Below are 25,820 nucleotides of genomic sequence, written 5' to 3' on the forward strand. Positions count from 1 at the left end.
CTTCATTTTAGTGAGTTTTATAACAAACAAAGAATCACAAGGTAAATAAGCTTCTAAATAACATAACAATACTCATGATAAATTACTGTAGGTTCCTAATTAAACACCAGGAATTAATTTCCGCATAAAACCGCAAGAAGCACCCGTCGCGGATTTTAAAATCTCGCCATTATTTTCTGAGAGTTAGGAACTATAAGAAATGAAGAGCAATGTTCCACGTTCGCAATTCTATATTCTGGCAAATTGATACAAACCAGCGGGTTTCGCGTAATTAAGTACTCGCGTAATATAAGGAATTTACAGGAATTAAATGATAAATCCATCATAATAAGGCAAGATATTAAGATCAAGATCTAGAAAATGTGAGATGCCTACAGGTTTATGAATTTCAGGACATAATTTCTTTCAAATATGCTTCATAACAACAGCTTTTTTCGATAGGGTGTGCCGGGACTTCAATTTCTGGTTTACACAATGAAAAAATCATGTTTTTAACATTCTATTTCTGTATAACATGAAGGAAAATAGTAACAAATCTTAGAGTATGGCCGTTTTAGACTAATTAAATACATTTAGAATGCCTACATTCTAGAATGTCTCTTGATAAACAATTTTAAACAAGCTTTTGACCTCCTCATTAAAGTGATGTAATATTCAATATAGGTATCAGGTATCATAAACTTTTCAGTGATTTAATAAAGAATCTGAAGAAACTGTTAAATATTCTACATACATGTAATTCCTTTACAGCCGTTAAGTATAGAATTTTTTTTTATCAAATCAATTATGATGTCAAAATGGTTCTTGCACCAAAAAGACACTCTGGAATCATTTACTAGATCTTGACCTTAATTAATGTCCAAAGTAACAATGTTTTGTTGAGTTAATTTATAACCTAATAAGAAAACAAGAAATCTAAATAAATGATACAAAACACAGCCACAGTACATGTAATAAAGCAATAATGGCCACCTTTGGGGCATTGGATAATAAAAACATGTATCACATAATCATGACATTGTCCATTATGGTTCTATGAAAAAATACAATTCACAATTGCGCAGAGTATAACAATATAATAAAAAAAGATACAGTCAAGTCTTTTGCCAGTTTCCTCTTTTCAATCAGTCTGAGATTCAATCGATTCTTTGGGATGGTGTTGGAAATACTTGTCACTCTCTGCAGCAAACACAATCAGGATCATCACATAGAGCAAGGCATGGACAATGGCAGAGAGAGTCTGGAGGGCCACAAATCCCCCAGACATTCCCACCTTGTCCCTCAGGTATATCAGGTTGTACACAAACAGATAGGTCCCCCACAGAACATTGACCCCAGCCAAGAACATGGCCGCTGTGGAAAGTAAACAACAACAATCAGTTACACATAAGCTTGTCAATCTTACGTTTCTTTAATAAGTATCATTTATCTGATAAAAAATATGAGCTTTCTATCTAAGATATTTAATCTGTATTAAATTCCTACTCAACTTGATAAATTATAGAGAACCAATAACTTGGGAAAATGTTAATTCATTCATCTCAATATTGATTCACCTTTAAAAGATCTCTAGATTGAGAAAAAACATCAGTAATGTTATGATTGACTTCTTCAATGTCTTATTACATAGTACATGTACATCAATTTTTTTTGTTCTGTGTTCAAAGGTTTAATACTTCAGGGGTTTCTACACATAATAATGTACAATGTGGCTGCTCTACTTACAGTACCCGGCTAGCTCTGCCACGACCGAATGACCTTTGTACAGCATTCCGACCCCCACCCCTGTCATCAGGTAAGAGTTCCGGCACCACGACAGGTAGCCTGGATAGAAAGAGGATAAACAGCATCGATCAATGAAGCTGCTTTCAATTTCGTAAGAAAGTATATCATTTATCATTTGTGTACATGGCAAATACACAAACAGGAAACATTGTCAATTCAACAAAAAATTGCTCTTGCTTACAGTCACAGAAATATTGAAAATAGATATAGAACTTTAGCTTATAATTCTGCTGTATTTAAATCCTTGAATTAATGATACTCACCATTTTCATTAGCAAGTCGGCATGCCTGATAATAAATGAAACAAATCATATATTGATGTGTATGATCATCGTAGATTGAAGAGCAAGAACTGAACACGTACAGGGATACGTCTCTACATACCCAGGCTGAATTCTCTATGGCTTCTGATGACATTTTGTTGTTTATGTAGATGTAGCCTTTGTCTTTGGAGTCTGGGTTTGTACACATAATTCTATAGCTCTGGTTCTGTGTTCTTACTCTTGACAACATAACTGTTGAATGCTCTGTGGCTGTATGGTGAGATGTCAGAAAACTCCCTAATGACACACAGTGTCGTATTGTCTGTAGACTTCTCAGTGTTCTTGCCATGGTTTCAAGAAACAGGAGTAAGCAATTTACTCGTCCAGATCTCACCTAGGTCATAAAAAAATCCACAAAGATTTTGAAAACTAGTGAAAAGGATGAACAATCGCAATGTACCTTGGATTAACAGTTTAACCAATTAACATATAGGCTAAACGGTTGGGTTATACGTGTTGCAGAACCCGAAACAAGAAAACAATGCTAAATTGGTCATCATAAGGAAAATAACTAATTTATCAATGATGCATAGATTAACAAGCTATCTTCATTAAATACCTGTCTGACATCAAAAATATACCAAATTTCAGTCCACAACGCAAATCGGATATACGGAGGCGATAGATAAAAGTAAAAACCAAGCCGTTGTTTGTTTACAAAGGGTGTGCGGGTTACATGTAGAATGAGGTATGTTGAATGCGTGTAAAGATTTGTTCGTCATTTATATACACGTCCATAAAATCCATAATGCTCTTGGTATAGAAATGAATGTTACTTTTATAAGTGTAAATAATGCGATTTCACATCAGAATATGCACATGCCAGCATGCTATAACTTATTCTCTTTTGAGAAGTGGATGTAGGCTATGCCTGTCCACTTCTCAAAAGAGAATAGCTATAACTGTGATGAAGTTGGCTACTGAGGTATTTTACTTAGTGTTATTTGCTTGTTTATCAGTTAACTGCAGATATCCAAGAATTCATTTCAATCAATGCTAATTATTAATGAGGCCTAAATTAGTACATTGTAAATTTGCGATAAGACATAAAAGATTTATTTTTGCATAAGCAACAAATATATTTTTCATTTCCAATTTCTTTATTGTGAAAGACAGACATTTTCCACACAAGCACTTAGCCTGAAAAGCATTTCATTTTAATATAGGTGGATTAATTATTTTCTACTTGTCAAGTAGATCCAACTGTTGATAATCACAGCTTAATTTATAACTTACAATGTACATGTATGTAACATAATCTCTTTATAGGTTAATATATATATATAGATGACAATCATGACACCAAGCAAAGGTTTTTATTTTCGTTCTAGAATTAAAGGTTAATAAGAATTCCTGTCAGAAACGTTTGCGCCATTTGTGAAGTCCACACACAGACAGACAGATGGAGGAGCTGAAACAAGCACTGACAGACATACAGACAACAGAGAGTAGCCTTATAGGGTATCTCAACGATGTCCTCAATGGTAAGAGATGTCCACAATGTCCACAGTTTATGACATGCATGATTTAACTCTTTCCTCTAGCCAATAGTTAATTAAAATACATTGTTACATTGTACACTTCACTTTGACCTTTACTGCATGAACAACTAGGGTTGTGGAGTTGAGTATGGATAAACATGTGGCTTAAATGGGAAGATGAATTTTATATAAACATGTAGATATCAAATTAATATATAGATTCTTGTCATAGAATGAAAGGTTAATATTTATTACAAGTGTTGTGAAATGTAAATGTACTAGATATCTTGGTACAACCTTTGACCCTGCTCCATACATTACCCTGCTCCGTACCCATGATTTCTTTAATCTTCACAAGGTATGGCTGTATATATATATATATGTATGCATTGTATTTGTGTACCATGTTGACCATCTAATATCAATTACAGTAAAACACGGTTATAGCGAACACACTTAAAATGTACTGGTGCTTACAGCGAAGTGATTTTCATTCCCCATGACTGTATAATATGTTGTAAACTTAACGGAGTTAACAAATTTTGCTTATAGCGAAGTAAAATCACTTGTCCCTGGCACTTCGTTATAAGCGTGTTTTACTGTACACGGCATTTATCACTGACTACTTGTAGAGCCTGATGGTGTGTCCCAGTTAATGGATGGAAGAATCGGAAGGCTGTTTGAGCTGGCCAAGTGCTACAAGTCTGCATTTGACAGGTAAAGACAATATTGGTGTTTACTAGGCTAGTAATGCAAATTTTGCTTGTAAACATGTTAAAAAATTATAACATATTTTTACTAAATATGTACCTTTGAGTATTTATTTTAACCTTGCAATGAAATTTTGAAATTGCTTTGACAGATTGAAGGTAACATCAAGAGCTGAGTTTCAAGAGCACATCAAGAGAGGTTACAGGTACGCAGAGAATTTATTTCCTCTTTCTTCGTCAAATGAGATCGAAAGACTAACTTAATCAGGATGATAAAGAAAGTGACAGCTAGTGTTAAAACAGAAGAACTGAAGGTTGGAAAAAAATATGATGGCAATAAAAGCTAGATCGAGAAATTCTGAATTCATCAATCCAGGTCTTTTCATCGATTCTTTAATAAATGTTCGTTTTCAATGAAATATATAGTGAAAAAAAAAGAAAAAAAATGACTTTCTTTGGCACCTGAGTGTACATGTTCTGTATGTATTATATATTATGCAGAGTACATATACCATGTAAATATGCTATAAATATATTATACAAGGTACAGTTGTCAGTAGTTAAATGTACTTGGGACTGTATCAGGATCGACAGAGCTGTCTGCCAGTCAGTAAATTAATATTTATAAGTTTCTTATTGTACAAGGTTTAATTTGTAAACAATGATGTGTTTATACATGTAAGTTAAAGAGCTTCCTGTCTGAATAAATGAAATGGCTAGTCTTTAACTGATAGCGGACATGGATATTTCACTCAATGAGTCATGTATCCGCAAGTCCTTGCAAGAAGCTGTTGTTATATGAAAAAAAATTACATAAGTTATCACAATCATATGCATGGGAGATTCTTTTGATCACAATCTGCCCCAACTAGTTCTTTAGCTCTCTATTCTTTTTCTATTGATGGGCCTCAAGTTGCAGAGACCTAACGTCATTTCAACAGCAATGCCTAAATTGAATTGTGATGTCATCTGAGATAGCTACTTTTTTTTCATAAATTACGTGTTGTAACAGACACAGTGTGTACACCTTAAAAGTTCATATCCCCCCCCCCCCCCCAACATGCACATATTGAATTAATAAAACAGGGTACATAACTTTTTAAGTGACTCAGAGTTAGTTTTTTTTTCCTCTCTATTAATCAGCTTACCCTGGTCCTTTCTTGAATCAAACAAAAGAGACAACTCTTCAAACCATGTTCCAAAGTACTGTTTTCACTGTAACCACAATATTGATAATTAATACTGTTAATGTCTTAAACTCTTTGAATTTCCAGTGATCAATCAGCATATATCACAAAACGTGCCTATATCATGCAACTAAAGATAAATACAGCAGATGCAACTCATATAATCTAATTAAATTCTCTTGACTTTATGTCTTATTTTATTAGATATGCAGAAATACGAGATCTAGATGAAGACATTGTGAATTTAGAGGTAATTTTTAAAAGTAATTCTATTATCTATCATTCATTTCATCAAATATTATATTTCTTTCTTTCTGTGTTTCTATTGATGACCATAAAGTTTATCACCTAAATTAGTTCCATATTGAATCATTTCAGTAATTCACTTCTTTGATCATTTTGATTTATGTACAGTTCTAATGACATTAATTAAATTACTGGGTTTTTTTGACAGGAAGAATGGGATGGGATATTACAGAGAATTGACCAATCACTGAAGGAGGATGACACAGGTGTTGAGCTGGGAGACACAGGACCAGTAAATGTCATGTTGACTGATGCTAGAACCGGGCAGGAGACCAGTTTAACGGAGTATCTAGGTCACCAGAGCCTCGTTTTGGTGCTTTTAAGGCATTTCGCCTGACTTCCATGACGACAGCACATTGAACAAGTTGAAAAATCAGAGGTGTGATGTAAAACTTATGGTTGCTCAATTATAAGTAAATCTCACAATCTAACTTAAAGGGGAATTTGTATATAATGAGATATCACACTTCAATTAAAGAAAAATTTAGTAAGAACAAACATTCAAGCATTAAATCTGTAGGACATGAAGTATGCAATGTATGAATAAATTTTACCCCCCTCTTAAACAAAAAAAATTGTGTATATAGTAGCCATGTTTTGAAGTACATGTAAATGATTTAGGAGCAGATATCAGATTCAGGCGGTCAGGCAATAGTAGTGTCTTTTGGTGACCAAAAAGGGGCACAGCAGTGGCTAGTAGAGACCTCCTGTCCATTCCCCATGCTCCTGGACTCACAGAGAAAGGTAGAGAAGTTCTGAATGATTAATTAACATATGTTAGTAAGGACCTTCTTTTTATAAGGATTATAATCTGTAGAAGCTATTTAACAAGACCAGGGAATTTTGGTAGCCTAAGGATGTAACTATCTTTTTCTTGCGCCAAAGCAAGTTAAAAATAACTCTGGTTTCAAGTGAAATATACACAGATTATGTAGTCTTTTAAAATTAGCTCAAAAGCTAGCCAAATCATGTTAATTTCAAAGAGCAATGGCTGAGTGGCCAGCAATGAAATAGACAGGCCTACATCACAATGCTGTTTGACACAACTATCCAAAGTCCAAGCTCCTGTTAAAATGGTTCTAATTTGTTACTGGTTCTCGGTTGGAACAATAATGGCAGTTTGTACCTGTAATTTGTTAGTCATTGAACAGTTAAAATATGTCTGTGAATTTTAACACAGTTTTTAGACCTTGTTTCCATTCCTTTAGACATAATTTTAAGGTTTGCAATATGTCAGTTATGTACATGTATGTTTTAACTTGTTACTAGGTGTATACTGCATTTGGTTTGCATCGTTCTGTCAGCAAAGTAAGTATGCCTCATTATTTTCTATCATTGCCTCAAGTCTCTTCATAATTTTATAGAAGCACAAAAGAGGCCTAAATAAGACTTTGTTCCAGCATGCATACTGTAAATTCCTAATTCTAAAACGTGAGGAATTATTAATATTATCCGTGTAAAATTGCGAGAAGCACCCTTCGCAGATTTTAAAATCTCGCCATTATTTTTTGAGAGTTGAAAACAATAAGAAATAAAGAAAGAAGTTCTGCGTTTGCAATTTTATATTCTCACGATTTGATACAAAATAGCAGGATCGCAGAATTAAATACATGTAGGTCCCTACTTGCGTAATGTAAGGAATTTACAGTAGTTTACTGGTTCATTCCTGTGAGAATATTCTAAAGCTTTGACCACAATTAATTCACCTTCAAGTTGGTGGAAAATATCTATTATAATATATGTCCTCAATTTATGTTTAATTAAAATAATTGCTTGGCATTATTGTTTGATAAACATTTATACTGAACAGGTTTGGGGAGTAGAAGAGATGGTTTACTATGCAGAGTCAATGGCCAAGAACATTCCGTTACCCAAACCCTCTCAGTACGTCAATGATGACCCGCAGCAGGTAGATTAATTTAAGTCCTGGAGATCAAGCCCAAGGTTTCTTCATTCAGTCACAAATTAAATATCTAAGATATTTGTATTCTTATTTTTTCTCAGATGGGTGGAGATTTCATCATTGACAAAGATGGAGTTGTACAATACATGTACTGTAGTAAGAAGTCCATGGATAGACCGTCTGTACAAGATATTATAGACAATTTGAAGGTATGCAGTGTCTGTCTTAACTGTAATCTCCTGTTTGTAGAGTTTAATCAGTAAGGGCCTAAGGGGGACTATACTATTGTTTTATGCATAGATAATGCACTGACAATCTACATCATTCTTTGTGTGGCGATTGAATGATTATAATTTAGATTAAGTCCAGCGTAAAACATGCTTTTTTTTAATTTGCCAAACCACCCCCTTCTTACTTTGAGGCTGAGTATCAGAGAACCTTAAGTTATTAACATTAACACTTTCTAATAAACAATGTACTGTACACAGGGTTATCCCCCCCACCCCCATGTGTATGTGCTGCTACTTTACACTTGCAAAAGGTTTCACCCTCACACAGTTTTGTGGTAGATACTTACTCTTTCTTTTTAACACAGTAATTAAAACTTGTTTTGAATTTGCTCAGTCTTTAAAAGGCCTGCGAATGATAGCATATATTGTTTAGCCGCCTAACTAAAAGTCATTTTTTTGAAAGTTGTCTAATTAAAGTTATTTTTTTATAATAATGTAAACATTTATGTATATTTTCATTAAATATAAATGATTTGGTCAAACAAAGAGAGAAAACTTTTTATTTTGGGTTAAAATAGCGAATTTCATAATAGAAAATAACGGAAAACAGAAATGTTTTTTAAAACATCTCCAACCCCTCCCCCCCCACCGGGAAACAAATATTCCTTTTGAGGGGTTTTAATTATTGTTATTTAGCATATTTTTACCAAAGGGTTTGTTATTTCACGGGGGGAAACATATGTCTACAGACCGAAATACATTCCAAAAAAAGAATTTTGCTTTGTAAATTTGTGAAAAATAATTAACAGATATGAATTAAATGACAGAACTATATATGATATGAGTTGAATTTTGCCCCCATAATTCGCCATTTTTAAAGTGTTTCGGGTATATTAAAATGTTATGTTATTTTTTAGTCTAGAGGAGTTGATATTAAATATATTTTTCACCGATTTATTTGATTTATTTGCACTCATTTGCAGTATATGACGTCAGAAGTGACGCTTTTTCTGTAATTCAATCAAAATCAGTCAAAAATTGACATTTTTCTTACCTTTAAACGAATGGGAAATATAGAGCGCATGCTTGAACAAGGAAAATTTGTATGTCAGTTATTAGTCTTGGCTGGTTACATCTCTGATTAAAATATGTTGTTTGTTCAAGCGTGCGCTTTATGTTTTTTGAAAGAAAAACTGCTTGAAAACAAGCTGTTTTATGCTAAAAATGCATAAATGGCGGGAAAAGACTGTCTTCATGATACCATATTTCTAAATTGTGGGCACTTGAATCAAAATGAACATAATGTATAAACATCACATATATATCTGTACAAAGAAAACAAAGATTTACAGTAAAATGATGATGTTCATTTTAGGGGGCCATTTTAGGCCCTTATCATATATAGTCCTTTACTTTAATATATAATTATATGTTATTAAGTTTTTATGCACATATTGGCTGCTAAATGATATTTTCCTCACTCATAGAGACCGATTTCAATGAAATTTTTTTAAGACCCCGCGTTAGCAAAACTTTTGTTTAAAAATAAATTTTTTGATTACAAATTTTATTTTGATATAAATTGATTGGGATTTGATTTTACTTTTTTAATTAGTAGAAAAGTTAGTTTTTGAATATCTGACAGCAATTCTGAAATATTTGGATGTAAAATGTAGGCGGGACAAGGAGGTTGCTGACTAGGAGGGCCAAGGAGTGAAAATAAAATGGGAGCGAATGTTTCCCTGTATGTATAGTATATTATGATTTCATTCTTTTTTTTTGCAGAAACTCCAATGAAAAGACCTTCATTTCCAGTAGTGATGAAAAGCTAAACTGAAAACTCGTGAAAGTTTAGTTTGGAGGGTGCTACGAAAATGGTGTTTTTACATTGGAAACATTTTAAATTTACTAGTATGTATCTAGTGGGTAGTTTAATAGATTTGATTGATCAGCAGGTTTGAAATATGTCTTTCATATTGTTATCATATTGTTATGTTCCATTTAGTGATTATCTTCAACTCTCTCTACATATATTTATAGGTAATTGAATTCTGTTATTCATATCCATATTCCCAAATACATTAAAGTTTGTACAAATAATTTTCCAATTGCAATTATTTGTGTTTCTCAATGCACTATTGCTAAAAATGTTTATGTATGGTTATTTACTGAATGTTGGGTATGTCAATTAACTTTTGAATTTTAGAATGAACTCTAAAAAAAAATTGTCATTTGTTTTTTCATACGAAAACATGTATCATAATAAAAAATATTATTACCAAATCAAGCATTTATTATTTGTGTTGACATCTAATGTGCATCATCTAAAACCCTAGAACTCCATCTAGACCAGTTATTCTTTTCTCTTTATCACCCCTGCGAATGTGTTCGGAATGTTTTCTTTATCGTTGCTAAGTATGTAATAATTTATAAATCTAGAGTTGCTTGAATGAAAGTTCACGAGACTTTCCCGAGAATTGTTCAGTTCCTGTGAAATTTAGAGCGGAAGTGTAAGTGTTCGGATAATATACTCAAATTATGTGAGTACAGATCGTTTTTCATATCATAACCTACTTTGATTTATGTTAGAACATTAAATTCTTTCAAGATACATTGTATATGTCTTTATCGTCTAGTGGTTATTTAAACTAAACGATAATATTCAAAACAGTTATCATTCGTGTTTAACCACTCTACACGTGGTTGAAAATATAAACATTGGGTTGCTTTATAAAATCATAGCCATGTTTAATGCTTTTGGTGTGCAATACCGTGATTTTTAAAAAAGAATGGGTTTCTGTTTTGTATAAAAAAAACTAGTATATATCAAGCCATTTTCAAGAAACATTCTGCATAGAATAGTATAGTCTGTTTCACTATTGATGCTTTTACTAGGTCAGGCGCGGATCGAATATTAATCCGTTGGGGGGGAGGGGGGGTACTACTAAGCATGTTTATTGTTGCAACAGCAGAAAAAACCTAAAAAACCTATAATTTTATTGTTACATTTATTTCTAGAACTCATTTTATCCACAAATTAATGAAGATATAAAGTTTAAAATCAATAAACTTTTAGATTTTATATTTGACTTCAAAAACCTAGTTTTGATGACATACCTGTTCTAAAATACATGTACAGTATATAATTTTTTAACTTCAATTTTTAAATGTTAAGAAATTTCTCAATTACCCAACACATCTCGCTTCTTCATTCATAAAATCAATATTGATTTTGAATTTTTCAAATTAAGTAATTTCAAATTAATATAACTTAAAAAGTGGATTAAGGAGACCTCTACCCTCTACAAAATGTTTATGAGGTGGCTTTATAACTTAGGGTATCCGATCCATAATAGCCCATGTTCAATGAATCGGGGTGCATGACAGATATGTATAGGCTTATAATACTCAGTATACTTGGACATACTTTTTATGTTAAAATTATCAGTATGTAAGAGTAGAATGTGTCCTAATTGACCTTTTCCTGTTATCGAAGAGTTGCCTTCCTTTGCTTTTAATTTATAAAATTCAATTAAAAAAAAAACTATATGGTATAAAATTTGTTTTAAATATGTTTCCTATTTCTAATACAATGTAATTAAATGCATATTTCCACCTGAGCATTTATTGATACTCTTAGTATTTACTTTTTTATTTAAAAAATGTGATTGTCCCCATGGACCTTAAAACAATTTTAATTAATATTTTTGAAAATTTCTCTAGGTTAATCTTTTTCTACTCTGAAGTGCTTTGAATTGATATAAGAGTATTTAATATATGATTGATATTCAAGGTTAGAATAATTGGGTCCTAATATGGGTCGGATACCTTAAAGCCTGAATATTGGAGGAAAAACAAACAAAAATAAGCAAATTATACAAAGAAACTTTTAATTAAAAAAAACTTGATTCTGTGCTTCATCTGGCTCATCATTGTTTGATAAAGTCAAATATCAAGGCAACGCTTTGGACATTAATATTAATGACAAATTGAAAGACAGATTCTCACAAAGAACAAAGCTATATACATGTATACACCAGAATACCAGTATTTGCATATCATACAGATTCATGATTTCACAGACATCAACACCACACGTAGAGTAAAGTAGTTCTTGTTAAATGCCGGAACTCAAGGCATCAGTGCACCACGGAGGTTTGTCATGTACTTAACATGGGTTTCTAACAAAAACTTTGGTTTACTACACATTTTAGTTCCAACATTACAATTTACTCACTTCTATTTTGACTTTTGCGTGCTTGGAAGTTTGTAAAAAATCTATATATAAAGTTAAAATGTGCTGAACAATTAATTTTATTGCTGTTAAACAAAAACTAATTGTAAAACTGTGAGCAAATACCTAATTTACATTTTGCTCCCCAAAAAATAATGATACAAGTATAAAGAAAATGATAAAGTTAAACAGATACTGATTAATTAAAGCACCATCACCATAACACAATACTTTTCATCTGATTAGGGACTATAGGATGGATCTTAGAACTTGTAGACAAGTAAACAATTACCCGGTAGTATTATTCTTTGTTTAGTTCACATGTACTCAAACTTTTCAGGATAAACGTCAGTGTTCACACTTTCTCAGTATGCTTCAACAAACATAAAAGTAATACATATGTAAACTGAAAGTACTAACAAAATACACAAAAATGTACAAAAATAAAAATGGATTTCATAACAAACAATCACTAACACATGACAAAGCACCATCAATATAAAGTCACCCACGTCAGAGTATTACATGTACATAGTCAATACATTAAGTTTATCGAAATTGCACCTAGGTAACTAACACCAGACTTGTACTTCAACTACTGTATGTAAATATTAAAGAAACAAACATGTTTGCTACAACGAATATGGTAGATTCCTAATTAAAAGCCAGGAATTAATAATATCCACGTAAAATCTCTAGAACCACATCTCATGGATTTTAAATTCTTGCTTTTATTTTTCAGACAGATTTGAACTAAACGTCTCTTTGATAAAAAATTTGGCATACATAATTTCATATTCTCACGATTTGATTCAAAATGGTTGATGGGATAAAGTACTTGGGTAAAATGAGGAATCTACTGTACTCTACCATGTCCAGTATCTACCGTAGTTCAATAAACAATTTGTTTCATAGAGTACCGGTAATTACTACAAGTCTAGTTTTTAACATCTAAGTCCTTAACAATGTGATTAAATAGAAAGATAAATAAACAGAGATTCTTCTCTCAATCTCACAATCCCTATACTTGTTCTCCTGTTCATGAAAGTGTCCACACTGATAGAAAAGACCAATGACAGAAAGTTCATTCATTCGCTGAGTTCTGAACTCAAAATCTGTGAGGATAATCTTCTGTTGCAAACTTTGGTGATTACCTACTGATCTATCTCACAGGAAAGTTAAACCATCACTGCTATTAAGTCCAGATTTACAAATATAATGAAGATGGTTTCATCCATATACAACCATTCATATTTCTAATTCAAAACTCCAGAAACCAGTTCCCATCAAATCTTTTGCATCTTTTTTCTACAAAATCAGAAGTTTTTTTTTAATGAATAATTCATATTATCACACATCGGTTAAAATGTTTCAAAGTAAAATTTTATGAGGTAAAACATTTTTTTTTATTAAAATTTAAAACTATCCACTCTTAGAAAATTTTAAAGGAAATTTTGAAACCAATCTGGCATGACCAATTTTGATTTCAACATGCTGTGATTTCTACTTCTGGAGTATGTATCCTAACAAGAGGCTCTGCTATTTAATGTAACTTGACATTAAGACCAATCGCAAGGGAGACATTGAAATGACAGCTGCATGAATGAGAATTTGGGATTGCAACCATTTGAAAGCTGCTTGGTCTGATTTCACTAAACTACCAATATAAAAACACCCCTTCCCATGCTTAAAAACCACTGACCCAGGGTTCATAAAATACAACAGTGCTATGTACTCAGGTTGACAACTTGATGCCTAAGGAAAAATTTTGAAGAATAAATACCGTATATACTCGCCTATAAGTATTGTTCGCCTATAAGTCGGTTGCATTTTTCAAGTTTATTTTCAAGATTTTGCCATTGACCCTCTTATAAGTCGGGTAATTTTTTCTGGATAATCAGTCTACAGATTGCCAATCAAATAGGCACATTTTATCAAGCATGACTATATTCTAGATAAAAAAAATATTGGTATTGGCCCCTCTGTTATCATTTCTAGACGCAATGCATTTTAAGTGTTGTGTTCAGTTAAGACATCTATCCTGGATTAATAACTTTCGATTTTGGACGCCATTTTTTTTATTATACACTGATGAAAATTGGTGTAAGCTATAAAAATATTTAAAATACTATTGAAAATAAAATGATAGTGATTTTGATCGCCTGTTGACTGATTAAGATGGTATAGCCCCTTTTAAAAGTGGTGTGTTAGCTTGTGTTGTTTTAGGTGACATGCCACCTACAGCCACCAATATATCTATTATCACCTCATGTGTAATTAATTATGAATAATTATAAATCGATCTTTATTTTTTTAAACAGACCAGTAATTATTCGTGTGTTTAATTTTTTAAAGTATTAAACAGAAATTGCTGTTCTGTAATCCCACTAGATCGCTTTTAGGCGCCATGTTTTTAATAGGTTTCTGTAAACAGAGTTATCTTTCTTGAAGTTTGTAACTTACGATTTTAAACGCCATTATATTTTTTAAACACTCATTACAACTTGATTATAGCTCAAATACTATTTTAAATGCTACTGGAAATAAAATGACAGTGATTTTATCCCCTACTGACTGATTAGGGTTGGTAATTAGCCACCTAAACTCAGTGTTGGCTTGTGTTGTTTTAAGTACAGTTATACCTACAGCTATTATCACCTCAGGCGTAAATAATTGCCTGTTTAAATAAAAAATACTATCAAATGAACCTTGTCCATATTTTAAGAAATACAGTTGAAACTTTCAATGTATTTATTAAGTGTTTATCTTTTTAGTAATTAAAAATTTAAAAAATCAAGCATAGGGATCGCAAGTCAAAAGTCGGAAGCAAAATGGCATCCAAAAACGAAGTTTTACTCAGTGGAAAAATTATCTGCTTGTATGTCACGCCTATAAGTTGGACCCTTACTTTTTATTCAGATTTCTACTCCCAAAATACCGACTTATAAGCGAGTATATACGGTACCACTGTATGTAAGAAAATAATTCTTAAATAATATTATTTCACCTTTGACATGTTTCACTTTTTTCTTCTGTTCATCTCAAAAACAGTTGTATCTTCGTCGTCATCATCATCATCAGCATCTAGTGGTGCCATCTCATAATCTGCCCCACGACCAGATATCAAACCGTATTTCTTTGTCTTGTTGCGTTTCCTTCTCAACCTAAAAAATTAAATCAAAATGTCTCAAAAATTTACAAGACTTGATCTTTGGAGATGTAAATCAGCTGTAACATTTAATGTGGCATCATGTTTTGAAATTCAGCCCCAACTTGGGTTGATTGTTGCTTTTAAAGTGGAGACATATCTATTTGTCTTGCCCACTTCATTCAGTAGCTCAAACGTCATTCTAAATATATCACTTACTATTTAAAATAACATTGATATCCAACTTGTTGAGAATTAGATTAAATCTTAACTCAGACTTCCTGAATATCTAACAGCTGTTAGCGAAGGCAAATGTCTAACAGGGAAGTGAATGTAAACACATCTGAAATCCACAATGACATGATCCTCTCCTACTCACGGGTCATGGCTGCTTGAATACATTATTATACTGCTGAACAAATGAAATCATTTGTCTAAGAGTATGTCACATTTAAACCCAAGCAGACGATAGGTGGCCCCGACCTGTTGACATGCCCTGAATTTTTATTGATACGCTATTAAATGTACAGTAAAACATGTTTATAGCGAACACACTTATAATGAATTGACGCTTACAGCAAAGTGATTTTCATTCCCAGTAATTTTATTACATGTTGTAGACTTGACGGATATAACAAATTATGCCTATAACGAAGCAAAATCGTCTGTCCCTGGCACTTCGTTATAAGCGTGTTTTACTGTATTGCAAGCGGGATATATATATATATATATATATATATATACCTATACACACACACACACACACACACACAATTTTTAACTGCACATTTAATGGCTTATTGATAGAAATTCAGAGGCCTTTGGTGAGACGTAAGAGGATCAGACAGTCTGATCAGACCCAACCTAACACCAGAGCAGACCCCAACTAAACCCCGGGTTTACTTTCGGGGTGTACCTGAGGACAACTCTGGGTCTGCTTTTTGAAAATTTGCGTTCACTCGGGGTTTACTTTGGGTCCACTTGCCAGTCGGGATTTACTTTGGGTCCACTCAGGGTTTACTTGGGGTTTTCTTTTTGGGTCAACTGTAAGCACTGAAGTGTGAAGCAGACCTGTCTTTTATCTTACATGTACAATCTTACTGCTTGTAATTCCTGCCCCTTGTATATTTCAAAAACACATGTAGCATCTGCTTTCAGGGGTATACTTCTGATTGTGGTTTACTCTCTGGGTCCACTCTAGTAAACCCAGAGTAAACCCCAAAAGTAAACCCCCGGTTTAGTTGGGGTTTACTTTCTGTTAGGTTGGGTCTGATCGGTACTGTGCAGTGTATGATTTACATTGGAAGCTGTTTGCAAGTTGCGACCATGAAAATGAATTGAACTAAATGTAACATTGAGATGAAAGGTAAAATGGAAACAATGTGAATAGGACCACGAATAGACTTGTGGTAGATCGGGATTTTGTTTCTATATATTACTATTAGTATTCCGATCCCGATGAGATTTATTCTATTACTTTGGTAACGCCCACTTTATACGATAGCCAATAACTTAAATGACATTTATCTATTGTTCTGTCCCATATATAAAGCCGTGTAAGTCTTTATTTGACGAAGGAGACGGCTGGTTTCGCTAGCTACTTTTCTCCTGAAGCAGAGAGGGGGAGGGAGACAGCTGGTTTCGCTAGCTACTTTTCTCCTGAGTCCCGACCCGTCTCGTTTGTCTATTTAAGGTCCCTGTTAAAGTTAGGTTTTAGGGTTGGGGGATTTTAAGTATATGCTATTGCCTTGTGTTCTTATTTTGTTATAATAAATTTATAAAGGGTTGGTAATCTTGGTTTTCATTTACTTTGAGTTTGGTTTATTATATCTGGTTTATCTATATTGAGAGTAAAGTCGTTTTCATACCTTATTTATAATTTAGTAAAGTTTAATTCTTAATGTAGAGGTCAAATTCAGTCTCAAAACAAAAATAAACACAACGCGAAGTACTGATAAAAACCTATACGGCACTGACCTGCTACAGACTAAATAGGCATGAAAAGACAAAATAATAACTTAAATGAATAGATAGCAGCATGAATAAATAAAAAGCAGCATGAATGAATAAATGGCAACAGAATGAATAAATGGCAACAGAATGAATAAATAGCAACATGAATGAATAAATAGCAGCATGAATGAATGAATAGCAGCATGAATGAATAATTAGCAGCATGAATGAATAAATAGCAGCATGATTGAATAAATAGCAGCATGATGGAATAAATAGCAGCATGATGGAATAAATAGCAGCATGATGGAATAAATAGCAGCATGATGGAATAGATCATTTACCTCCAGGCTCTGACGCCGAAGTAAATCACAACAATAGCAGTGACTCCTATCAGGACGTAGAACGCCCTCATCAACATATCCTTGTTATCTTTTATGGTTTCCATTATTGTCTTCTCCTTCACCGTGTCATTGCTGGTGCTCGTAAGAGGAGCCACTGCCGTCGTGTTAACGGTCAACGTTGTGTCTGGCGCCACCGACGTCGACGCTGGGGTACTGCGATCATTGCCAGCATCAACACCTGGCAGAGTGGAGAATATTGAACAGAAAACTAAAACCGAAAAAAAATAAACGCACCCCGAAACCATTTTGACAGATATTTAGAGCGTCATATGACTGTCATTTAGTCATCATCATCATCATCATGGATAAGAACAACAAATCGTGGACACATCACAAGATTTTACGGAAGTGGAAGTATATGATTTTGTGAGGCGTACGCTGTATGTCTCGTGTTAAGGTAATATCTTATTATTTTTGTAGTTCTAATGAAAACTGAAGAATGCCATCAAAGTAAATTCTGAATAAATCGGTTCTTATGCATAGCATTTTTAACAATTAGAACTAAAATCATGTATGGTTTGTAAACATCCGACATAACAATGTACACCTTAACAAAATAAGACTTTTGGCGCAAAAATTGAAATTACTTTTAATTAGCTGTCAAAAATGAACAGCTCCAAAACATAAGGCGGGTATAAGCAGGCGACGTGGGTTAATCATGAATCATAACCTGCAAACAGGTAGATATGACATAGGAGAAAAACTCTTCCAGATCGATGACCGAAATGATCAGGTAAAGCAAATACTAGATATAAAATAGAGTATTCTATCGTTAAAATGACAGATGTCCTACGGACCCGGTTTAACTTGCTGCGACCTGAGCGTAGCCTGGTCACGGAAAGATTATTCTTTCCTAGCAGAGACATATATAACATTATTTAATTTATGTTATTTATCACTGTTTATGTCTCTGGGTAAAGCTTCTGGCTAACGTTTCAAATATGCATGTTGCTTTTCTGAGTTTTCACATCGTTGGTCTGAACACACACCTGAGAAATAAATAACAACACAGTAGATCAGTAATGAGGATTTTCTAAAAAGTGTATTCTGTTGTTTAATACCATATACCTTGGTGAATGACAAATATACTCGATTGTCATGTTTGTGAAATTCACCATTTTAGTCGCAATAACTATATAAAAGGAAGATATATTATACAAAAATTGACCTGGGTTGAGGGCAACATTGATTATATTAGCCCCCGAGGGACGAAATATTGTCCGACGCAGAACGGAGGGCAATATTTAATATGTTTATTCAACAATCAAGGGCCCTCGTGGGGCATATGCATTATAACAATAAAACAACATGATTATAACAAGTAATGGATGAGATATATAAATATTGTACTGATAAGTAAGCATAGTAAGTTACAATGGGAGGTACATTTGATATAACACACATCAAGTTGTCATACACATATGCAAGGGTATATATACATTTATTTGCAAGTCCACAATCCCTCAAAACAATGTGTTATTATTGATACAAACACATTATATACAGCCCCACATATGTATTTGTATTCTATATACAATTGTATGTAGACATATTATATAGAGATGGGACGATGCACCGATGCATCACGGTATTTATTTTGACGATATTTGGATTGATACATTTACCATTAATACAACGATACCTAAGCGAACTTTTTTTTTATTTTTCAAAAAAATCCGAGCTTCATATATCAGCTATTTTTAGTCTGCGTGCCTAATATGAAAGAACAAAGATGGCAGAAGACCTCGTAAAGTTGTCAAAACTCTTAAGAAGTTAAATCTGGAGTGTGGACAACTTTTGGATTACTTGTTTATGAAAAAGTAGTGTATATGAGACTTAAGTAATTTGTCAATGATGCAACGCTCATTTTAAATATATCAAAATAACTTTGGACATGCGGTAATACATCGGCAGATTGAATTGATTTTTAACCCTTATTCATGTTTTCATGTAGTTGCAATGTATCGTGATATGTATTGTATTGCATCTCATGTATCGTGATATGTACCGAATCGGCTAAGTACAGTATCGTCCCAGCCCTAATATTATATAACTTTGCATTTGTGATATATTTTCAAGGTAGGGCAGTTAGTGGAAGGATAATATTTTATATAGAGGGTTGAAAACTGTATTTTGTTGGCCTGACCACATGGGGCACCAAGGGAAAATGCCTATTGCAGCATATGGCTATGCATTTCGTCAGAGCCATATCTGTGCAGTCTTGTACCCAGTCCTAAGCACTCTGGCCAGCTTAAAGGAGCAAAAGTTTTTGACGTGTTGTCTTGACTACAAGGGGCACCAAGGGACAATGCCTATTGAACAGTCAGTGCATTGTTGGCAACTTGACAGTCAGTCTTGTACCCCATGCAGTCAACACAGCTTGTGAGTGTATCCCTAGGAGGCTAATATAATCAATGTTGCCCGAAAACACAATAAACATTTATTTTGTTATATGAAGAAACAAACCAAAAAACGAGAATGAATTTGAAAATAGATCAGTGTGATTTCTCAGCTTGATATAGAATTCACGAATTTAATTTCACATAAAGTCTATTTCCAAAATATTCTTGGCATCAGATCGTCACTATATATATATATATTGATCTGCTGATGCCTATATGCTACATTAATTAAGCTACAGATGTTGTACCTGATTTTACTTTACAAATTCCAAAATCCTTATATCCATTATGATAGCAAATTTTTGAATTGTTCGTCCATTGTTTACTTGCCTTGACTGCATGATTGCTTATTAATGACGTCACCTTGTTTTGAGTCACGAAGATGTATTTACATCACCATTTACAAATCAACAAATTCGAAACATAGAGAGAAATATTCTCTAAATATTATTCCTAGCTGGTCAATATTTTTTGGATGAGCTTATATTTTAATTATTGACTATTCATCTATATAGAGTTATATAGTAAGAATATACTACTGAATATAACAATATTATATATTGCCTGAGATTGTATTAAATATTTGAAAAGGATTTTTTAGCTTACAAATCCAACAATCTTGCTATGGACAATAGTCACAAGACAAGGCATAATATCCCTTGCATGTGGGTCCTGTAAAAGGACTCATTTTCCATTTGAAAATTGATAGTTTTTCCCCAAAACTAATTGAAAAATCTGTGTTATATTGTGTTATAAAAGATACTAGAATGCTGAGTAAGACATACTTGATATATCTGTCAATTAAATATTTGAGTGTTCTGTTAATTAAGTGTGTTTTATTATGACGAAAATATTAATTCAATGATTATACATGTGTAATATGCAAATGAAAACCAAGAAAACTGTATAGATAAGAATTGTTGTTTTTTGCTAACTTGCATCTAGCCATATTTATACACAGTAAAACACGGTTATAGCAAACACGCTTATAATGCATTGACCCTTACAGCGAAGTGATTTTCAATCCTCGTAACAAATTATATTTATAACGAAGTAAAATCGCCCGTCCTTGTCACTGTAGTTATAAGCATGTTTTACTGTATTTTTCCCAAAAGAGCAATTTTTCGACAAAAAATACCCAATTGAAAGGGTACAGGATCCTGCACCAAAAAGGGTCAATTAGCCCTGCAAGAATAAGTCTTCTGTGATGTTCCAGCGCCTATCTAGGTTCTGATAACAATCTCTCATCTGCCAGAGAATAATTACTCGGGTCCCAGGGTGGGACGGGTGTTAGATAGGGACCCTGGTTCTGAGGCGTACTGTTTGATGGAGCTAATGGATTAACACCCTGGCCTAAAAAAAAAAGAATACCTTATGTGTGACACTACCATGATAGCAATCTAATAAAAAAAAAGAATGCCTTATATGTGACACTACCATGATAGCAATGCTTTGGAAAATATTACCCAGTTGTAACATCATTTGATTTTAACTTAAGAAAAAATTGTGTGGCTTGATCCACAGAGTCAGATACTGAGCAAGTTGCCAAATGTGGATCAACAGATCAAATGAGATGTTTCACTTTGGATCAAGTTACTGATATGATAATATATATTCACTAAAATCACATGATAGGAATTATATTGCCATTAAGCCCATTTTTTTTATTTTTGCACGAAGTACATATAATATATTTTATACATACATGTATTATATTTTATAGGAGAAGCAGTGGTTGGTATCACTCATTGACACATTCCCAATCATTAGAGGCCACTGCTCCGACGATGAGTTTCACAGATTTTTGTTGGGGCTGAGGCGACTAGTGCAGAGGCAGTTTGTAGAGTACAAGCTGGTCAGTGTCGGGGAATTGTTGGACTGCAAGGATGGCTTCTGTGTGAACATTCAGTCCAAGGAAAGTCCAGAGGCCCACACTCAGAATTCCAGGCAATCTCACAGGTAATTGAAATATTTATTAACCAGAGGGGCAACACTAATGAGATTCAGATATGTTTTGATTTTATTCCATTGTACAAAGGGATCAATTGGGCACAAGTTATAAAAAATAGAGGTACTTAGAGACAATACATTTAGTTGCATTATGATGTATCAAGTTCCTTTATAATTTTAATGTGTAGAAATTTTGCATATTGAAGTATTTGTATTTATCCATTCCTAATATTGTAAGATTAAATGAAATGATAAAATGTGTCATTTTCTAATTTGTCCCCATTCAAGCAGGAGAGTTTTGTATGGGCAGTTTGTATGTCAGACTCTGAGACATGATGACCAGGTATCAGGCGTTCAACTACAGGACAACACAGGAGCCATTGACTGCAAGGTATTCCTCAAACCACTGAAAGGTCTTGTATAGTATGGTCATTGTAGAGAGGAGTCCACTACTTGAATGAATAAAGACTGATGGAAACATAAACTTATTTTATGGATATAGCTGGTTATCTTTGTCGCTTAGTTTAAACATTTGAAAATATAACTGTAAACCAACTTTTATTTAGGTTCAAGAAATGGTCACATTCACGAGAGCCTTGTCAATGCAAATATTTCTCACTGCAAACCAATCATCATCTGCATCTTGTATAATAGTCTCCAGATAATATACATCTTGATCATGATAATAGTCACTTTAACCAGTTAATCTCCAGTTAATTGTGAAATAAAGTCATCAGTAATCAAAGTGGGTTTACAGTATATACAGGATAAGCTCTGAATTGTAATACAGACTCCTCTGTTGCCACAACTTGGTAAGGAGGTCTGTTTTGTTAAAATCATTTAATGATTGTAAAGTTTAGAATGATGACCATGTTTTCCAAATTGAATCTCTTCATTATGTCAGTAGGTTATACTTTCTTTTACAGGTGATTGAATCTATCAGACATAACTTTCTATTACAGGTGACTGAATCTATCAGACATAACTTTCTATTACAGGTGACTGAATCTATCAGACATAACTTTCTATTACAGGTGACTGAATCCATCAGACATAACCTGATTTGTACCAAGGATTCCTGGTGTATTCTGACATCATGGAGACTGGTCTCAAATGAAACAGGTTAGTAATGACTGATTTGGATGAAATAGTTTAGTAATGACTAATATCTAATGAAACAGTTCAGTAATGACTGATATCTGATGGAACAGGTTAGTAATGACTGATGTCTGGTGAAACAGTTAAGTAATGACTGATATCTGATGAAACAGGTTAGTTATGACTGATGTCTGATGTATCAGGTTAGTAATGACTGATATCTGATGGAACCGATTAGTAATGACAGATATCTGATGTATCAGTGTAGTAATGACTGATATCTGATGGATCAGGTTAGTAATGACTGATATCTGATGGAACAGATTAGTAATGACTGATATCTGATGTATCAGTTTAGTTATGACTGATGTCTGGTGAAACAGTTAAGTAATGACTGATATCTGATGAAACAGGTTAGTAATGACTGATATCTGATGGAACCGATTAGTAATGACTAATATCTAATGGAACAGATTAGTAATGACTGATATCTTATGAAACATGCTAGTAATGACTGATATCTGATGAAACAGGCTAGTAATTACTGATATCTGATGGAACAGGTTAGTAATGACTGATATCTGATGTATCAGTGTAGTAATGACTGATATCTGATGTATCAGTGTAGTAATGACTGATATCTGATGAAACAGACTGGTAATGACTGATATGAAAATTGTGGACCAAGAACTGGCCAATTTTTTTAAAAGCAAGTCAATTTATATTTTTTAGTCTCAAAATTGGGAGGAATAATATGTTCAATATAAACATTAGAATTTCCAAAGTCTATGTATATTATTCAATCTTCATGTAAAGTTTGTTTTTATAAAGAGTTTTCTTGCAGGTTTGAATTATATTGAAGTTTCGAGATTCTCTAAAGAGGAGAATGATCAGAACATGAAGCGAGATATCCGAGTTCTGTCAACTGTAGATGTCTCAACCTTACTGAGAAATAAGTAAAGTATCGCACTATTATTACGCATTAATGAGTTTAGAAATACTCACATTGTGTATAGCTGTAACATTGTTAATTGACCTACAATTTTAGGGATACACTTCATACCAACAGAATAAATGTGATTGGAGAGATCAGATGCATCAGTGAAGTTATCAAGTAAGGGTTGTTGTTGTTGTTTGTTGTTACATTTGTTTTCATGGTTCCGGTATGTCATCAATAGAATAGTGAACATGTTATGTATTATAAGTTAGGTATGTCATCAATAGAATAATAATATGGTATGCATTATGAGTTAGGTATGTCATCAATAGAATAATAATATGGTATGCATTATGAGTTAGGTATGTCATCAATAGAATAATAAATATGGTATGTATTATAAGTTAGGTATGTCATCAATAGAATAATAATATGGTATGCATTATGAGTTAGGTATGTCATCAATAGAATAATAATATGGTATGCATTATGAGTTATGTATGTCATCAATAAAATAATAAATATGGTATGTATTATAAGTTAGGTATGTCATCAATAGAATAATAATATGGTATGCATTATGATTTAGGTATGTCATCAATAGAATAATAAATATGGTATGCATTATGAGTTATGTAAACTATGTCATTAATGGAATAATAATATGGTATGCATTATGAGTTATGTATGTCATCAATAGAATAATAAATATGGTATGTATTATAAGTTAGGTATGTCATCAATAGAATAATAAATATGGTATGTATTATAAGTTAGGTATGTCATCAATAGAATAATAAATATAGTATTGATTATAAGTTATGTATGTCATCAATAGAATAATAATATGGTATGCATTATGAGTTAGGTATGTCATCAATAGAATAATAAATATGGTATGCATTATGAGTTATGTATGTCATTAATAGAATAATAATATGGTATGCATTATGAGTTATGTATGTAATCAATAGAATAATAAAATGGTATGTATTATAAGTTAGGTATGTCATTAATAGAATAATAATATGGTATGTATTATAAGTTAGGTATGTCATTAATAGAATAATAAATATGGTATGTATTACAATTTATGTAACCTTGTGGTTTGCCAACAATAATCCATTCAACATTTCTTGTTACTATAGTGTAAGCAGATTTTACACATTATATCATCAAATGAGCTAAAACATGATCGTGCCTATACGTGATTGTGTGAATACATGTGCAGCCAGTGGTAGAATAAAGCCAAGCTTATCAACCTCGGACTTCGTCGTAGGTCAATATTCTCTCATCAGGTCTATTAAAGGGACTTGGACACGATTTGACTCAAAATTTTCAAATTTTATTTTTCCATTTTCAATGTTTATACTGATAAATATAGAGGTTTATAATGCTTTGTCAAAATTTGAAAGTCAAATATTAAGTCATAAGCAAGATACAGAGTTCATAATTCTTTGTTTTGTAAACAAAGCCCAAATGTTGTTCTTTTAACATATGTGTTGTATCGGTGCAAGTTTCAATCAAAAGTATCTTTCTTTTGTTGATAATAGTATTTATGAAGATACTGAATTAGTTTAAATTGTTTTTACAAGTCATTTTGTCAAAGAAATGGTAATTCTCTACATTACATTTTTTGTAAACAACTATAAGACTCGAGCTTTGTTTACATAACAACCAATTCTTACCTCTGTATCTCACTTGTAACTTGACTTAAACATTTAATATTTTGGTCCATCATTTAAAATGCACTAGAAAATCATTTTATA

General features: G+C 32.8%; 4 protein-coding genes across 4 annotated transcripts in view; 2 read left to right on the forward strand and 2 right to left on the reverse strand.

The window, feature by feature from the left end:
* Positions 1 to 25: 25 nt before the first annotated feature.
* On the reverse strand, positions 26 to 2,721 carry LOC128177019 (transmembrane protein 160-like). The gene is made up of 5 exons (XM_052843527.1): positions 2,668 to 2,721; positions 2,170 to 2,442; positions 2,049 to 2,073; positions 1,726 to 1,824; positions 26 to 1,353 (listed from the first exon to the last, which is right to left on the reverse strand). The coding sequence occupies exons 2-5, from the start codon at positions 2,395 to 2,397 to the stop codon at positions 1,121 to 1,123; spliced, it is 585 nt and encodes a 194-aa protein (XP_052699487.1). The 5' UTR covers positions 2,398 to 2,442; positions 2,668 to 2,721; the 3' UTR covers positions 26 to 1,120.
* On the forward strand, positions 2,711 to 10,206 carry LOC128177018 (uncharacterized). Its single transcript, XM_052843526.1, has 11 exons — positions 2,711 to 2,796; positions 3,440 to 3,592; positions 4,222 to 4,306; positions 4,452 to 4,505; positions 5,691 to 5,736; positions 5,941 to 6,171; positions 6,414 to 6,536; positions 7,062 to 7,100; positions 7,603 to 7,701; positions 7,797 to 7,904; positions 9,711 to 10,206. Exons 2-11 carry the CDS (start codon positions 3,511 to 3,513, stop codon positions 9,720 to 9,722), a joined length of 879 nt encoding a protein of 292 aa, XP_052699486.1. The 5' UTR covers positions 2,711 to 2,796; positions 3,440 to 3,510; the 3' UTR covers positions 9,723 to 10,206.
* A 1,592-nt stretch (positions 10,207 to 11,798) lies between these two features.
* LOC128178315 (membrane protein FAM174-like) lies at positions 11,799 to 18,021 on the reverse strand. Its single transcript, XM_052845427.1, has 3 exons — positions 17,605 to 18,021; positions 15,167 to 15,323; positions 11,799 to 13,467 (listed from the first exon to the last, which is right to left on the reverse strand). The coding sequence occupies exons 1-2, from the start codon at positions 17,907 to 17,909 to the stop codon at positions 15,179 to 15,181; spliced, it is 450 nt and encodes a 149-aa protein (XP_052701387.1). The 5' UTR covers positions 17,910 to 18,021; the 3' UTR covers positions 11,799 to 13,467; positions 15,167 to 15,178.
* Positions 18,022 to 18,266: 245 nt separating this feature from the next.
* The window catches only part of LOC128178227 (CST complex subunit CTC1-like), a 74,661-nt gene continuing 67,107 nt past the window's right edge, over positions 18,267 to 25,820 (forward strand). Inside the window, exons 1-6 of the mRNA XM_052845287.1 lie at positions 18,267 to 18,397; positions 21,790 to 22,025; positions 22,305 to 22,407; positions 23,051 to 23,138; positions 23,959 to 24,070; positions 24,163 to 24,228. Of these exons, the coding sequence (XP_052701247.1) occupies positions 18,323 to 18,397; positions 21,790 to 22,025; positions 22,305 to 22,407; positions 23,051 to 23,138; positions 23,959 to 24,070; positions 24,163 to 24,228 (680 nt within the window). The 5' untranslated portion in view covers positions 18,267 to 18,322. The remainder of the gene's footprint in view (positions 18,398 to 21,789; positions 22,026 to 22,304; positions 22,408 to 23,050; positions 23,139 to 23,958; positions 24,071 to 24,162; positions 24,229 to 25,820) is intronic.

This window comes from Crassostrea angulata, chromosome 3, assembly GCF_025612915.1.
Source record: "Crassostrea angulata isolate pt1a10 chromosome 3, ASM2561291v2, whole genome shotgun sequence".
Taxonomy (NCBI): Eukaryota; Metazoa; Mollusca; class Bivalvia; order Ostreida; family Ostreidae; genus Magallana; species Magallana angulata.